The sequence below is a fragment of the Marmota monax genome, unplaced genomic scaffold (genome assembly GCF_021218885.2).
Source record: "Marmota monax isolate L192 unplaced genomic scaffold, Marmota_monax_Labrador192_F-V1.1 WCK01_AAM20220418_F8-fsc00046, whole genome shotgun sequence".
In the NCBI taxonomy this organism is placed as follows: domain Eukaryota; kingdom Metazoa; phylum Chordata; class Mammalia; order Rodentia; family Sciuridae; genus Marmota; species Marmota monax.
In genome coordinates, this window is record NW_026692486.1 from 6,786,118 (window position 1) to 6,802,486 (window position 16,369).

Here is a 16,369-nt window from a genome sequence, read left to right on the forward strand (position 1 = left end):
TTAATTATTTCATTCCTTTTTTTTAAATTGCCTTTTTTTGGCACTGGGAGTTTAACCCAGGGGCAATTTACCATATCCCATAACCCCAACCCCCCCTCCCCCCCTTTTCTTTCTTTCTTTCTTTTTTTTTTTTTTTTTTACTTTGAGACAGGGTCTCACTTAAAGTTGCTTAGGGCCTTCCTACATTGCTGAGGCTGATCTTGAACTTGTGATCTTTCCACTTCAGCCTTCTGAGTTGCTGGGATTGGAGGCATGTGCCACCATGGCTGGGCTAGATTAATTCTTTTACATTCTTTGTAGTGTATTTCTTCATATGAATGCTATGATCGTGCTTTTCCTGTGTGAAATATGTTCCAAACCATTTAGAATCTGCTTTTCCATAGAACTCCTTTATGGTGAATAGAACATAATGAGCAGCTACTGTAATCCCTATGATACATGAAGAATGTGTTTGCTACAAAGTAGTTCAGATGATGTGAAAGAGATCTCAAAGTTATCAGGAGAATTTTGTTTTCTAAATTATGCTTATGTTTTAGTCACAGCATCTAAATTATTAAGAATTGTCTTATTTGAACTACCAATACAACCTCATAATGGGGAGGGTGGGAGTCCCCTCACTGTCTCACTTCATACAACTCGTCAGTAGCAGCTTGTCAAGGGTGGCTTGAGAAAACTTGGTAGGGGATTAATTAATTTGTAGCAAATAATAGGAAATTAATTTGAAGAAAGTGTAAGGTGTTCCCCTCAAAGGGAACATTTGTGATTTCTTTACCCTCAGAGGCTAGACTGGGAAACTAGATATATTTGGGAACTGCCTTCATTTTATGAGTCTGACAAAGCTAATGTTATAATGCAGTTCCTCATACTACTCTAGAAAGCACAGCTCTTGTGCAGAACCCTGCAAAAGACCTAATTCCAGGTGATACTAGGATCCAGAAAACACTTTTTAAAGTTACACTCCTGATAGTGTTTGTATCTTGTTTGGAGAACTGGGCGTATAAGGGCTAGTCAAAATTAGAATTGACCCCCAGGTTTGGTATTCTTTGTGATCCTTCCCCTAGTTATGCACCTTGGAGAGGTGCACTGATCAAAATCTTTGGGGTTTTTATTTGGGCCTAGTGGACTCAAGGATGTATTTTAAGTTATACCTTGTGAAAAAGAACAACATATGAAATCTAAAATTTTGACCTATCCTAGAATGACTTTCAAGTTTTTTGTGTTTTTCTAAGAAGGCTTCTTTATTAGGAATTTATGCACCTTTACTGTTACTTTATGTTGCAAGGCTCAGGTAACCAATGTACAGGAGCAACTTCCACATTTGATTTAGAATCAAAATATATTTTATACTTAAAAAAGGGAGGGAAGGGGAGAGACTTGTTATTTTTGTATTTTCAGTGACATAGCAGGACCATAAAGCCAATGATAGATTTGTTTGTTTTTCAGATATGAGGATCAATGATGCAGACTGCTGGGTTCGATGAAGCTGGGCATTTATAACTAGATTCATTAAGGAATACAAAGAAATATCTAAAGGGATCAATAATGGTGTCTTCTGGTTGCAGAATGCGAAGTCTGTGGTTTATCATTATAATCAGCTTCTTACCGAATATAGAAGGTAAGATACAGTTTAAATTTTGTTCCTTAAATCAAGGAGAACTTGAGCTATGCAATCTTCTTTCTGTGAAAGTGGTTAGAATATTATTTTATTATTCTAAAAGAGGTGCTGAATTCTTCTTTTGGTGGCTGAATTATTTCATTACACTGCTATAAAGTATAGAAAGTGCTAGATGTCTGAATTTATATTTTACATATATTTGTGACCTACAACAATTCTAAATAATCCTAAGGGAACTAAATGACATATTGGATATATTTTACATTTGTTGACTATATTTATTGCAGTAAATTTATTTATTCCAGGAAATTTGAAGTATTTGGTAGTGATTTTTTAAAAAATATTTTTAGATATAGATGGACACAATACCTTTATCTTATGTTTTCTTATTTTTATGTGATGCTGAGGCTCAAACCCAGTGTGTCACATGTGCTAGGCAAGCACTCTACCATTGCGCCTCCACCTCAGCCCTTTGTGGTGATCTTTTCACTTCGTATTTAATTTTTTGTTTGTTCAAGTATAGTTGTAGTTTTAAAATGCCTAAAATAAAACAAAAAAAGTTCACATCTTGTAAAAGCCATTTTTGTAGTACTTCTTAATGTTATCTGTATCTTTAAAATATATATTATATATATATATATATATATATATATACACACATACATATATATATGTATATATCCTTCATCATGTGAAAACTTGTAAAAATGCAGGAAGACTTTTTTTTCTTGAGCACTATTAAAATTTTTTTCTTTTGTATTTTTGTGGTGCTTGGGATGGAACCCAGGCCCTCCTGCATTATAGGCAAGCACTCTACCAGCTATACTTCCAGCTCCTAAAACTGTATAACTCTTGATTAATGGTGAGTAGTTTTCAAGACAGACCAACTTCTTTTTCTGGGTTGGTGATTGAACCCAGAGATACTTTACTACTGAGCTATATCTCCGTCCCTTTTTATATTTTATTTTGAGACCAGGTCCTGCTAAAGTGGTGAGGCTGGCTTTGAACTCACAATCTTTCTGCCTCAGACTTCTGGGATTATCACATGCACCGTCACACCTGACTGAGTTTTAAAGAAGTAAATGCATTTTTGAGGCTTAATGAAATAATTGGAATGATAATTTATTATTTACTGTGTAGATTTTCTGGTACCCACTATTTATGCAGTCTGAAATAATATTCCCATGTGAAAAGAACATTCATCCAGATAGTACAGAGCATAAAGCAGACTGAAAGTTAATATGAAGGAAAGATGTGTAAATTTTATAGCTAGTTGATGGTGTTATTCAGCATGAAAATGTTAAGTTATAAAAGCTTTGAAGAATACAGAATCTTTGATAAATTCATATAAAATATAATGGATTTTTTTTAAGGCCCAGTGAAATAGTATTGATAAAAATGTTTTCGAATTTTTAAATTGGTTTTATATATGCTTTTAATTATTCTATTTATAGCTATTAATAAAATGGTTGGCAGGGGAAAAAAAGGCATAATATCAGCTAATAGATAGGAGCTTATTATTCCAATGTGTTTGTAATAAGCTTCAAAACATTAACCTTTTAATTTTGCCAAAAGAATTTTATTTGAATTGTTTGTTCCAAGTTTAGGTTTTGTCATTTTCTTCCTGTCCTGCCAATCCTACACTCAATATATTGATATAACTTGGTAATATATTTTAAACATACAGAAATTTAGAACTATTTTAAAATAAGAACTTCTGTAACCAGAAAGTATATAGTGTTCAATTAGATTTAAGTCATACTTGAAAGTTACAAATATATTACTATTTTATTTTCAGATTATATTCCTCTTTGTTTTAGAATTGGAGATACATCAACTCTAAAAGTATAGTATGTCTGAGTGAAGAATAGTACTGTAATGATAAAAAAGAAGCAGGAATTGAGTTTTAATGTGAATCTCAGGCTTGGATTGTTGTGAAAATCATATGGATAGCTTATAATTTTGCATCTGGTTTTTAGAAAGAATAATAACTGAATTCCTGCTGTTATGTTTGATGTTTTTATACATTTAAAAAAGATTCCAGGTGTGGACCAATGGATCGTTAGTCCAATAATGAAAAATTTCCAATTGGTGTGGAGACCACTTTGCTGGCGCAGTAGCATAACTCAGTGGGGGGCGGGGAGAGCTAGCAGACAGAGACTTTTTCATGAGATACTGCAGTTTTATTTCCAGTGTCACCTATCAGGTCAGGATTCATATCTGCTGTTAAGAGAAATATCATTTTTGGCACATCAGGCCAGGGGGTATTGCTTTTGAAGCAATTCCCTCCTACTGATAAAAAGAACTGGGGACGAACTCACACTGCTTATTCTAAGAGTATACACAGCTAATGCACACTGTTAGAACATTTATTCAGCATCACATGAGTTTGTCTTAGAAAAGTTTTACATGACAGGATAGTCCTTTATTGCAGGAAACCAGATAATGGTCTGTGAACACCTATGGAGAAAACCAATCAAAGTTAGGTATGAGGGTATAGGAAGGAAGATAGAAATTTAATTGTTCAGCCATTAAGTTTTTTCTGAGCCCTTCCATGAATGTTACCTTTTAAAATATTAAAAAATGAGATGGTATTTTTTGTACAGTTCCCAGGTCCTTGCACATAAACTCAGATGAGGTTTCAGAGATACACAAAGCACAGTTCTTACTCTGAGGAGCTCATGTTCTTGCACAGCTTTGGAACCTCAAACACCTATTAGGGTCAAACAGATAAAGTAACTTGAGTGTATCAGGCAGTCTGGGGTTTGCCACAGACAGGGAAGTGCTTGCCAAAGGACCATGATTAAGTCCTTTCCAGTGTATAGCCCAGTTTTGCCAGTTTTCCAACTTTTCAATTGAAACCAGACATTAAGATTTTAAATAATAGCAACCAACTAATATTTTAAAACAAAACAGTTTACATATTGTAGAATCACCATGGACCATGTCTTTCTTGTTGATTTCTATCTTCCAAAGTACTGATTTACCTTGGTATTATTTAAAGGCTTCATAACATGTTGGATTTATTTTAGATCTATACCTATCAGAGGTATATTTCCAAATTTGTGAGAAGTACTTATTCTGTGTTCAGACAGACCTTATAAATATGTCCTGTTTCTTGTGCATATTCCTTTATTTTTATGGTGCTGGGTTTGAACCCAGGGCCTATGCACGCCAGGGCCATGCTCTACCACTGAGCTATACCTCCAGTGCCTCTTATACATATTAAAAAACCAAATCAATAACCACTTTTGAAGTTTAGTATGGCAAAAGCTAATTATATAAAAGCCTAGTTGTTAGAATTACTCCATTATTTGTCAGTCAGTCTTAGTGAATATTTTTGCAAGATAGAAACATTTTCTTCCTGTATATTTTTAAAAATTGTGTTTAGAATTTCTAAATAAACAATGATTGAATGAAGACCAAACTTTAAAAATATTTTGTAAAATTTTTATATAATTGATTTTATTCCTGGAGAACTAAACTCAAGCCCTTCACAAGTTAGTCTGTTGAGAAACTGGTGTGCTTTGATTATTTTGGCCAATTTTTATAAGCATAGTAACCCACTGTGGAATCATGTATCAGTAAGTAGGAAAGGAAATTGAATTTTTGTGTCCCAGAGAATTAAATTATGCTATATAATGGAGCCCTGGCAAGCATAAGTCAGACATATGAAAGCTTGCTCAAGTGACAAGTTACAAATAATAGTGGCTCTTCAGCAAAGCTGGTAATATGAATTTCAGGTTGAATTCTTTACACAGTTAATACGTAACTAAATTTCACAAGTCTGAATTTTTGTAATTAACTCAAATTATAATGTTGTTATTCTTATTTCAGTGAAAAATGTTATTCTAGGTATAAATACCAGATATAGCTTTATATGTTTATTTTATATAAAACAAGAAAATTTACAAACATAACTGTGGAAATAGTATCCTGCCAATTTTTAACTGACATTTAAATTCTCTAAACACATTTTCTAATGACTTTAGAATCAATGTTATCTTCGTAAAATATGATATGTAAAATAGGGTATTTTCAGTATCTAGTAGAAGAAAATAGGCAGGTCTGGAGGTTAAGTATTAATTAAAAAATAATTTTTATTTTACATGTAAGTACTTCCCAATAGTCTGAATTTTGTGGAAGAAATAATGATTCTTCAAGTTTAAACTTAATACTTGAAGAATATCCTTTTTTCTTTCATTCTTTCCTCCACATACACATAAGAAAATATACACATACATATATCTGAATATGTATGTACACACACACACACACACACACAGTATGTCAGCTCCACAAAGGCAGGGTTTTTTTTCATTGCTGTTTTTCATTCATATATTAAAGTGCCTAGAATGATGTCTGTTTTTTAGCAACTACTCAATCTGTTCTATCACATGAGCAGCATAAGTCTTTGAAGTTCATAGTCTTAATAGTGGGGAGGGGCCAGTGAGCAGTTGTCATAACAGGGTGATAATTGCCAGGGCCTTGTTCATGCTAGACAAGTCTTCTGCCACTAAACTATATCCCAGCTTTAAATGTAAATTCAAAACCATTTTTTTTTGGGGGGGAAGAAAATGATTTTATTTGGTGTAATTCAGAAGTTAGTAACTGGTTGCTCTCTGGGAATTGAGTCAGTATATTTTCAGATTTTGTTTATCCCTCTGATCAGGCTCCTGTAATTTTAGGCTTTAAAAAAGGAAATTTCTTTTAACTTTTTTTTTTTTTGGATAGTGTACTGATAAAGAAAAAATATTGAAATATTCACAACAAATTGGAAAAAGCAACATATTTTCTGCTGCATTTAGCAGAACTCCTAAACTCTTGTTTCAGTTTGTCTTTTTTCATTGTGATAACTTTATTCGTTTTCTTGTTGGGAATAAGTAGATGGCCATCACTATAATACTGATTTGACTTATGTTAGGGAATTACATTTTCTAATCTAGCAAAATTGACTACTTTTGTTCATTTCAGTAATTTTGATTAGTTGAAGTCTTGAAGGTAAATTTTCAGCAAGGTACATGGTGATTTGGCTCTATGACTCCTATTAAGCTTAATGGGAGTCATAACTCCCATTAAATTAATAGGAATTGTATATCTGTGCTTGCTGCACAGCAAATGTAACCTTATTTTTTTAAATTCACAAATTATGTAAATTAACATCTGCTCAAACCAACACAATTTTTTTTAAATGATTTTATTTATATTTTTAGTGTTGTCCTGTGTGATTTTACTCCTTAAGAAAGTGCTTAACTATATTGTTCTTTGGACACTTTAAATTCTTTATTGTGTTTTACAGATGTAATGTAATTTGATTGCAGCACTTTCTTCTCCATAATTAGTGAAGTATTTTGGTTTTAAAAATATAAATATTAATGCCATTATAAATTAAAGGATATTATTTCTATCTTGGAAAAGCCAGCTGTCTTTTTATTATGACTAGTGAGATTCAAGATGCAGGTAAATTTGTTCTGAATGTGACACAAAGTTGCAAAAATTAAAACTAACTTAATAGATATACTAGCATCTTTTAAAAAGCTAATTTGAATTATATTCGGTCATTTTCTACCCTAGTATGCATCATCAATATATCACGTCTCATAAATGATGAGTACATTCAAGTGCTTGGTTGTTGATTTTTTCCCCCCCTTCTCTCTTTTCCTCTCACTTTCTACTCTGTTCTATCCCCCACTGCTTCTTTTCCAGTAACTTAAGGAGCAGGTCTTTGCTGGTGTTATAAATAAGTGTGTCATTCACAGCTGCCCAGTAGACCTCAATAATATAATATTGCAAGCCTCCATTTTCTCACAGAAAAGACTGCATCAAATATTTCATAAGTAAATGTTATTAAACAATAATATGCTAAAAGTAAATTATTAACTTATCTAAACTAGAGTACATTTTAGATACATTGATTTTATGTGCATATTATATATTATCAGTTATTTTTACATTTTGAAAAAATCAATAATATATTAAAGGTAGCTTAATTAAAAGTACAAGAGGCATTTAAAGCATCTTCATTTTGCAGACCTGTGATTCTGTTAAGTACTCATTATTCATTAATTTCAGTTTTGATGAAGTTCTTGCTTCATTTTTGAATTAATACCTTTTCACTTTTTTATATGCTATATACTTAGTTTGTGGTATTAGAGAATAAGATAATACAGATGACTGAAAATATCTTGAGTATTAGGTTGGAATACTGTGATTTTACAGTATGCTTGAAAAAGCCATTAGATTCATAGCAATTGGATTAATATTAGTTCATTTCATTTTAGATTAACTAGTTAAAGAATATAGGTATGCCTTGAAAACCTGACTTACCTGCCCTAATACTAGGGGAGTATCTTACTGAAACATATACTTAATATCCCACGATATTCCTTATTTTCTATTTGCCTCCTCTGCATGACAGAGAAAGACATGACAGCATGCAGGTTATGTGTATTAGACATCAGTGTGGATTAGTGAATATCTCATGACATCTTTCAGCCTTGGTCCTGAACTTCCTTTTTTCAACTTGACAGGAGAGTGCAGGAGCAGGAGAATACCTAGTCCTGGCTTTGGGATCTCTCGGCTAAAATTTAAAGCTGAGGAGAGAATTCCATATCCATGCTTCAGGAAGCAAAAACAACGTTTCTTTTTTTTTTTTTTTTTTTTTTTTTTATTGTTGGTTGTTCAAAACATTACATAGTTCTTGATATATCATCTTTCACACTTTGCTTCAAGTGAGTTATGAACTCCCATTTTTAGCCCATATACAGATTGCAGAATCACATCAATTACACATCCATTGATTTACATATTGCCATACTAGTGTCCGTTGTGTTCTGCTGCCTTTCCTATCCTCTACTATCCCCCCTCCTCCCTCCCCTCCCCTCCCCACCCTTCTTCTCTCTCTACCCCCCCTATTGACCTTCATTTCTCCCCCTTGTATTATTTTTCCCTTTCCCCTCATTCCCTCTTGTATGTTCTTTTGTATAACCCTGAGGGTCTCCTTCCATTTCCATGCAATTTCCCTTTTCTCTCCCTTTCCCTCCCACCTCTCATCTCTGTTTAATGTTAATCTTCTTCTCATGCTCTTCGTCCCTACTCTGTTCTTAGTTACTCTCCTTATATCAAAGGAGACATTTGGCATTTGCTTTTTAGGGATTGGCTAGCTTCACTTAGCATAATCTGCTCTAGTGCCATCCATTTCCCTGCAAATTCTATGATTTTGTCATTTTTTAATGCAGAGTAATACTCCATTGTGTATAAATGCCACATTTTTTTAATCCATTCGTCTATTGAAGGGCATCTGGGTTGGTTCCAAAGTCTTGCTATTGTGAATTGAGCTGCTATGAACATCGATGTAGCAGTGTCCCTGTAGCATGCTCTTTTTAGGTCTTTAGGGAATAGACCAAGAAGGGGAATAGCTGGGTCAAATTGTGGCTCCATTCCCAGCTTTCCAAGAAATCTCCATACTGCTTTCCAAATTGGCTGCACCAATTTGCAGTCCCACCAGCAATGTACAAGTGTACCCTTTTCCCCACATCCTCGCCAGCACTTGTTGTTGTTTGACTTCATGATGGCTGCCAATCTTACTGGAGTGAGATGGTATCTTAGGGTGGTTTTGATTTGCATTTCTCTGACTGCTAGAGATGGTGAGCATTTTTTCATGTACTTGTTGATTGATTGTATGTCCTCCTCTGAGAAGTGTCTGTTCAGGTCCTTGGCCCATTTGTTGATTGGGTTGTTTGTTCTCTTATTGTCTAATTTTTGCAGTTCTTTGTATACTCTGGATATTAGGGCTCTGTCTGAAGTGTGAGGAGTAAAGATTTGTTCCCAGGATGTAGGCTCTCTATTTACCTCTCTTATTGTTTCTTTAGCTGAGAAAAAACTTTTTAGTTTGAGTAAGTCCCATTTGTTGATTCTAGTTATTAACTTTTGTGCTATGGGTGTCCTATTGAGGAATTTGGAGCCAGACCCCACAGTATGTAGATCGTAGCCAACTTTTTCTTCTATCAGACGGCGTGTCTCTGATTTGATATCAAGCTCCTTGATCCATTTTGAATTCACTTTTGTGCATGGCGAGAGAAAGGGATTCAGTTTCATTTTGTTGCATATGGATTTCCAGTTTTCCCAGCACCATTTGTTGAAGATGCTATCCTTCCTCCATTGCATGCTTTTAGCCCCTTTATCAAATATAAGATAGTTGTAGTTTTGTGGATTGGTTTCTGTGTCCTCTATTCTGTACCATTGGTCCACCCGCCTGTTTTGGTACCAGTACCATGCTGTTTTTGTTACTATTGCTCTGTAGTATAGTTTGAAGTCTGGTATCGCTATACCGCCTGATTCACACTTCCTGCTTAGCATTGTTTTTGCTATTCTAGGTCTTTTATTTTTCCATATGAATTTCATGATTGCTTTCTCTATTTCTACAAGAAATGCCTTTGGGATTTTGATTGGCATTGCATTAAACCTATAGAGAACTTTTGGTAATATCGCCATTTTGATGATGTTAGTTCTGCCTATCCATGAACAGGGTATATTTTTCCATCTTCTAAGATCTTCTTCTATTTCTCTCTTTAGGGTTCTGTAGTTTTCATTGTATAAGTCTTTCACCTCTTTTGTTAGGTTGATTCCCAAGTATTTTATTTTTTTTGAAGATATTTTGAATGGAGTGGTTGTCCTCACTTCCATTTCAGAGGATTTGTCGCTGATATACAGGAATGCCTTTGATTTATGCGTGTTGATTTTATATCCTGCCACTTTGCTGAATTCATTTATTAGCTCTAATAGTTTCTTTGTAGAGCCTTTTGGGTCTGCTAGGTATAGAATCATATCATCTGCAAATAGTGATAATTTAAGTTCTTCTTTTCCTATTTTTATGCCTTTAATTTCTTTCGTCTGTCTAATTGCTGTGGCCAGTGTTTCGAGAACTATGTTGAACAGAAGTGGTGAGAGAGGGCATCCCTGTCTTGTTCCAGATTTTAGAGGGAATGCCTTCAATTTTTCTCCATTCAGAGTGATGCTAGCCTGAGGCTTAGCATAGATTGCTTTTACAATATTGAGGTATGTTCCTGTTATCCCTAGTTTTTCTAGAGTTTTGAACATAAAGGGATGCTGTACTTTGTCGAATGCTTTTTCCGCATCTATCGAGATGATCATATGGTTCTTATTTTTAAGTCTATTGATGTGGTGAATAACATTTATTGATTTCCGTATATTGAACCAGCCTTGCATCCCAGGGATGAATCCTACTTGATCATGGTGCACAATTTTTTTGATATGTTTTTGTATCCGATTCGCCAGAATTTTATTGAGGATTTTTGCATCTAGGTTCATTAGAGATATTGGTCTGAAGTTTTCTTTCTTTGAAGTGTCTTTGTCTGGTTTAGGTATCAGGGTGATGTTGGCCTCGTAGAATGAATTTGGAAGTTCTCCCTCTTTTTCTATTTCCTGAAGTAGCTTGAAAAGTATTGGTATTAGTTCCTCTTTAAAGGTTTTGTAAAATTCTGCTGTATACCCATCCGGTCCTGGGCTTTTCTTAGTTGGTAGTCTTTTGATGGTTTCTTCTATTTCCTTGATTGATATTGGTCTGTTTAGGTTGTCTATATCCTCCTGACTCAATCTGGGCAGATCATATGACTTCAGAAATTTATCGATGCCTTCACTATCTTCTAATTTATTGGAGTATAAGGATTCAAAATAATTTTTGATTATCTTCTGTATTTCTGAAGTGTCTGTTGTGATATTGCCTTTTTCATCCCGTATGCTAGTAATTTGAGTTCTCTCTCTTCTTCTCTTCGCTAGCATCGCTAAGGGTCTGTCGATTTTGTTTATTTTTTCAAAGAACCAACTTTTAGTTTTGTCAATTTTTTCAATTGTTTCTTTTGTTTCGATTTCATTAATTTCAGCTCTGATTTTAATTATTTCTTGCCTTCTACTTCTTTTGCTGTTGTTTTGCTCTTCTTTTTCTAGGATTTTGAGATGAAGCATGAGATCATTTATTTGTTGGTTTTTTCTTTTTTTAAGGAATGAACTCCAAGCAATGAATTTTCCTCTTAGAACTGCTTTCAATGTGTCCCACAGATTCCGATATGTTGTGTCTGTGTTTTCATTAATCTCTAAGAATTTTTTAATTTCCTCCTTGATGTCTTCTATAACCCATTGATCATTCAGTAACCTATTGTTCATTCTCCAAGTGATGTATGCTTTTTCCTTCCTTCTTTTATCGTTGATTTTCAGTTTCATTCCATTATGGTCAGATAGGATGCATGGTATTATCTCTACTCCTTTATATTGTCTAAGCGTTGCCCTGTGACATAATATATGATCTATTTTTGAGAAGGATCCATGTGCTGCTGAGAAAAAAGTGTAACTGCTTGATGTTGGGTGGTATATTCTATATATGTCAATTAAGTCTAGGTTATTAATTGTGTTATTGAGTTCTATAGTTTCCTTATTCAACTTTTGTTTGGAAGATCTGTCCAGTGGCGAGAGAGGTGTGTTGAAGTCTCCCATGATTATTGTATGGTGGTCTATTAGACTCTTGAACTTGAGAAGAGTTTGTTTGATGAACATAGCTGCGCCATTGTTTGGGGCATATATATTTATGATTGTTATGTCTTGTTGGTGTATGGTTCCCTTAAGCAGTATGTAGTGTCCCTCTTTATCCCTTTTGATTAACTTTGGCTTGAAATCTATTTTATTTGATATGAGTATGGACACTCCTGCTTTTTTCCGAAGTCCATATGAGTGATATGATTTTTCCCAACCTTTCACCTTCAGCCTATGTATGTCTTTTCCTATCAAATGCGTCTCCTGTAGGCAGCATATTGTTGGGTCTTGTTTTGAGATCCATTCTACTAGCCTGTGTCTCTTAATTGGTGAGTTTAAGCCATTAACATTTAGGGTTATTATTGAGATATGGGTTGTTGTTCCAGCCATATTTGTTTATTTATGTTACTAAACATGGTTTGTTTTCCTCTTTGATTATTCCCCCCCTTTACTGTCCTACCTCCCACTGTTGGTTTTCATTGTTATTTTCCATTTCCTCTTCCTGTAATGTTTTGCTGAGGATGTTTTGAAGAGATGGTTTTCTAGCTGCATATTCTTTTAACTTTTGTTTGTCGTGGAAGGTTTTAATTTCATCTTCCATCCTGAAGCTTAATTTCGCTGGATACACAATTCTTGGTTGGAACCCATTTTCTTTCAGTGTTTGAAATATGTTATTCCAGGATCTTCTAGCTTTCAGAGTCTGTGTTGAAAGATCAGCTGTTATCCTGATTGGCTTGCCCCTAAATGTAATCTGCTTCCTTTCTCTTGTAGCTTTTAAAATTCTCTCCTTATTCTGTATGTTGGGCATCTTCATTATAATGTGTCTAGGTGTGGATCTCTTATAATTTTGCACATTCGGCGTCCTGTAGGCTTCTAGAATTTGGGATTCTGTCTCATTCTTCAAGTCTGGGAAGTTTTCTCGTATTATTTCATTAAATAAATTGCTCATTCCTTTGGTATGGAGTTCTATACCTTCCTGTATCCCAATGACTCTTAAGTTTGGTCTCTTAATGTTATCCCATATTTCTTGGATGTTCTGCTCATGGTTTCTTAACAGTCTTGCTGAGCTGTCTATGTTCTTTTCAAGTTGAAATACTTTGTCTTCATTGTCTGATGTTCTATCTTCTAAGTGTTCTACTCTGCTGGTAGTACTCTCAATTGAGTTTTTAAGTTGGTTTATTGCTTCCTGCATTTCTAGGATTTCTGTTTGTTTGTTTTTTATAACCTCTATCTCCCTGTATAGTTGATCCTTTGCTTCCTGGATTTGTTTGTGTAATTCCTTGTCGAAGTGATCTTTCATTGTCTGATTTTGCTGTCTAATTTCTTCCTTGATACTCCAGATCATCTGAAGCATATATATCCTGAATTCTTTATCTGACATTCCATCTGCTGCAGCTGTTACCTCTTCTAAAGTTGAGCTGACCTGCATTGCTTGTAGTCCTTTCTTTCCTTGTCTTTTCATACTGCTTGCGTTTCTTTCTTCTTGGTGAAACTGTTGTGTTTTTGAAATTTTTCCCCCCCCTATATATTTATGTTGCTCTTGTATAGTTGAAAATTCTCCCTTGCAGGTGCGGGCAGGGGCTCTGCTCTGCCCCTCCTCCAATTGGTGTGAGGTGTCTACCGCGCCCGCGGACCCCTGGGCCTGATCCGCTGTTCTGTCGCAGGTCTGCCTACCTTGCAGGTGGGGGCGAAGGCTCTGCCCTGCCCCTCCTACCACGCCCGGGGACCGCTAGGCCTGATCTGCAGGTTGGTCGCAGGTCTGCCCACCTTGTGGGCAAGGGTGTCAGTTCCGCTCCGCCCCCACTCCAATTGGGGTCACTTGACCACCACACAGGCGAGCCGCTGGGCCTGATCTGGGCGCGGGCTAAGGCTCTGCTCTGCCCCTACTCCAGTTGGGGTGGAGTGTGTACCACGCTGGCAGGCCGCTGGGCCTGATCCACAGGTCTGTCGCAGGTCTGCTTACCTTGCCAGCGCGGGCGGTGGCTCTGCCCTGCCCCTCTTACCACGCCTGCAGACCGCTGGGCCTGATCTGCAGGTTGGTCGCAGGTCTTCCTACCTTGCGGGAGTGGGCGGCGGCCCCTCTCCTCGCCTCTGGCTCAACGACAAAGCGAGAGAGACTCGGGTATCTGTGACTCACCCTCCCTACCAGGGGACCAACTGTTTCCGTCGCCGCTGGCACCGATGAAGTTTTCTCCTCGGCCGCTCTCCGATGACATCAGATCTCTGCCATGCTGGCATCCCCTGTTCTATGGCTGAATCCCATTTTCTTCTCTTCCAATAGGCGGAGCTGTGCCCTCTGAGCTGAGCTTCTGCCCTCTATGTGCTGACAGAAATCCCTGTACGGTGGCTCCTGGGAGTCTCTCAATCCTGTTAGTCCAGAGCCCTTTCACTTATCCGGCCCCTCCCCCTGTTCCTCCTCCCAGCCAGCCAGCCAGGTCCTGTTCACCAGAGGCGGTTCCCCAAGGATCTGATTACACTTGCAGCCCCACCACGTGTCCTATATCCCGAACGATGAACACCCTCTCTGTCATTCAATTAAGCCCCAGTGCTGTGGTGGGGTGATCTGGGAACCAACAGTTAAATTTTTCAGGACCCCTTTGGTGGGCACGCCCCCAGAAACTGGCGGCTAAGATCTTGGGTGTCGCCACTGGTGTTAAGGGGAGGTGGGGATCTGGAGTCCCCTCTGCTTCCCTACAGACACGCCCCCGGTGGTTTCCTGGCTGCTTGTATCTGGAGGGGGTGGGAGTCACACACCTGCTAATGTGGATTCCGCTGGGAAGGAATTCTGTCGGCGGAACTCTGGTGATGTCACCACTCTGCTATGGCAGGCCCCAGGCTCCTTGTCAGAGTGTCCGAAGGGAGGGGTGGGACTGGTCTGTCTCTGGTTGGTTTCAGCTCCCGGTTTGCTATTTCATGAAGGCTTGGCGAGAGACCTCTTCCTAGAGTCCCTACACCACTCCTGCTGCGCTGCGCCTCGGAGGCTATCCGCCCTGACGCAGGGGCGGCGTGCAGGCAGCCGACAGTCGCCGAGTCGCGCGGGCAGCGGCTGGCGGGTCTGGACCTCTGCGCTGCGTGGCGGAGATTCACTCGTCTAGCGCAGACTGTCACCTCCAAAAATCCTTCCAATTCCCGGCCGGTCTCTCTTTAGTGGAATTTTGCTAGGAGTTTCTCAGCAGGTCATATCTAAGCGTATCCATGCGTCTCTCTGACCCCTTTGTTGAGGAGGTACTGAAAGCGCTGCCTCCCCTCTCGCCGCCATGTTGGATCTCCCAAAAACAACGTTTCTAATCTCTCCTTATCAGCATGAGACTGTCTCGAGTTGTACTTTTACGTCTGCCATAATTCCTGCTATAAGGGCTTATTTTTCTTAAAGTATTTTTTTCTTTCTAATTTTGAATGTAATACATCTTCCCAAGAAAGGATAAAAAATAAAGACCTTAAGATAAAAATGTAAAATTGTTCATAATTTGAATATTAACATTACACGTTTCCTTTTTGTCTTATTTTTCCAATATACTTAATATTCTAGAGAACAAAATTATGTATAAAATTCATTTCATTTATTTCATTTACATCTATTGTTGCATTAAGATTTTTCAATTTTACATTATCATCACCTGAATTATCATGCCATTATATATTGTGATAATGGATTTTAACAGCAGTATTGTAATTTATTTTATACATACCAAAAATTATTCCTTCTCTTCTACTCCTCATTGATTTGTTCTTAATTTTTTCAGGTGGAAGTACAATATATATCTTCATATTAACATTTTTTTTCATATCTGGTGGCTAGAATTTTAGAATTCTGATTATTATCAGAGATGTAGCTATCTTTCAAATTGTTTTCTCTGAATAGTTATGTGAATGTTCACATTGATTACCAGTGTATGAGAATATCAATCTCTATATCAGCATCGATTTTGAATTTTAAAAATAATTGACATTTTGATATGTGGAAGAGGGTATGTTAATGTAAATTAAATTTGTAATTTGATATCTACTTGTTAGGATAAAAAGATTTTTTATTAGTTTATCTATTGGCTAGTTATAATTTTGATGTGAATTTTTTTGTTCAATACCTTTACCAGTTTTTCTCATTACCTGTCTACAGTTTATTTATGACAATAACCTTTTGTCAGTTGTATCATGGAAAATCTATTCTAGTTTTATTTATACTGCTTAAATATTTTAAAACAAAAAAGA

General features: G+C 36.6%; 1 protein-coding gene across 38 annotated transcripts in view; it reads left to right on the forward strand.

Moving 5' to 3' along the window:
• Adgrl2 (adhesion G protein-coupled receptor L2) overlaps positions 1-16,369 on the forward strand; it is a 644,234-nt gene that overhangs the window by 487,371 nt on the left and 140,494 nt on the right. For all 38 annotated transcript variants that reach the window (XM_058578970.1, XM_058578973.1, XM_058578972.1 and 35 more), the window contains one exon: positions 1,444-1,615. In XM_058578970.1, coding sequence (XP_058434953.1) covers positions 1,543-1,615 — 73 coding nt within the window. In that variant the 5' untranslated portion in view covers positions 1,444-1,542. The remainder of the gene's footprint in view (positions 1-1,443; positions 1,616-16,369) is intronic.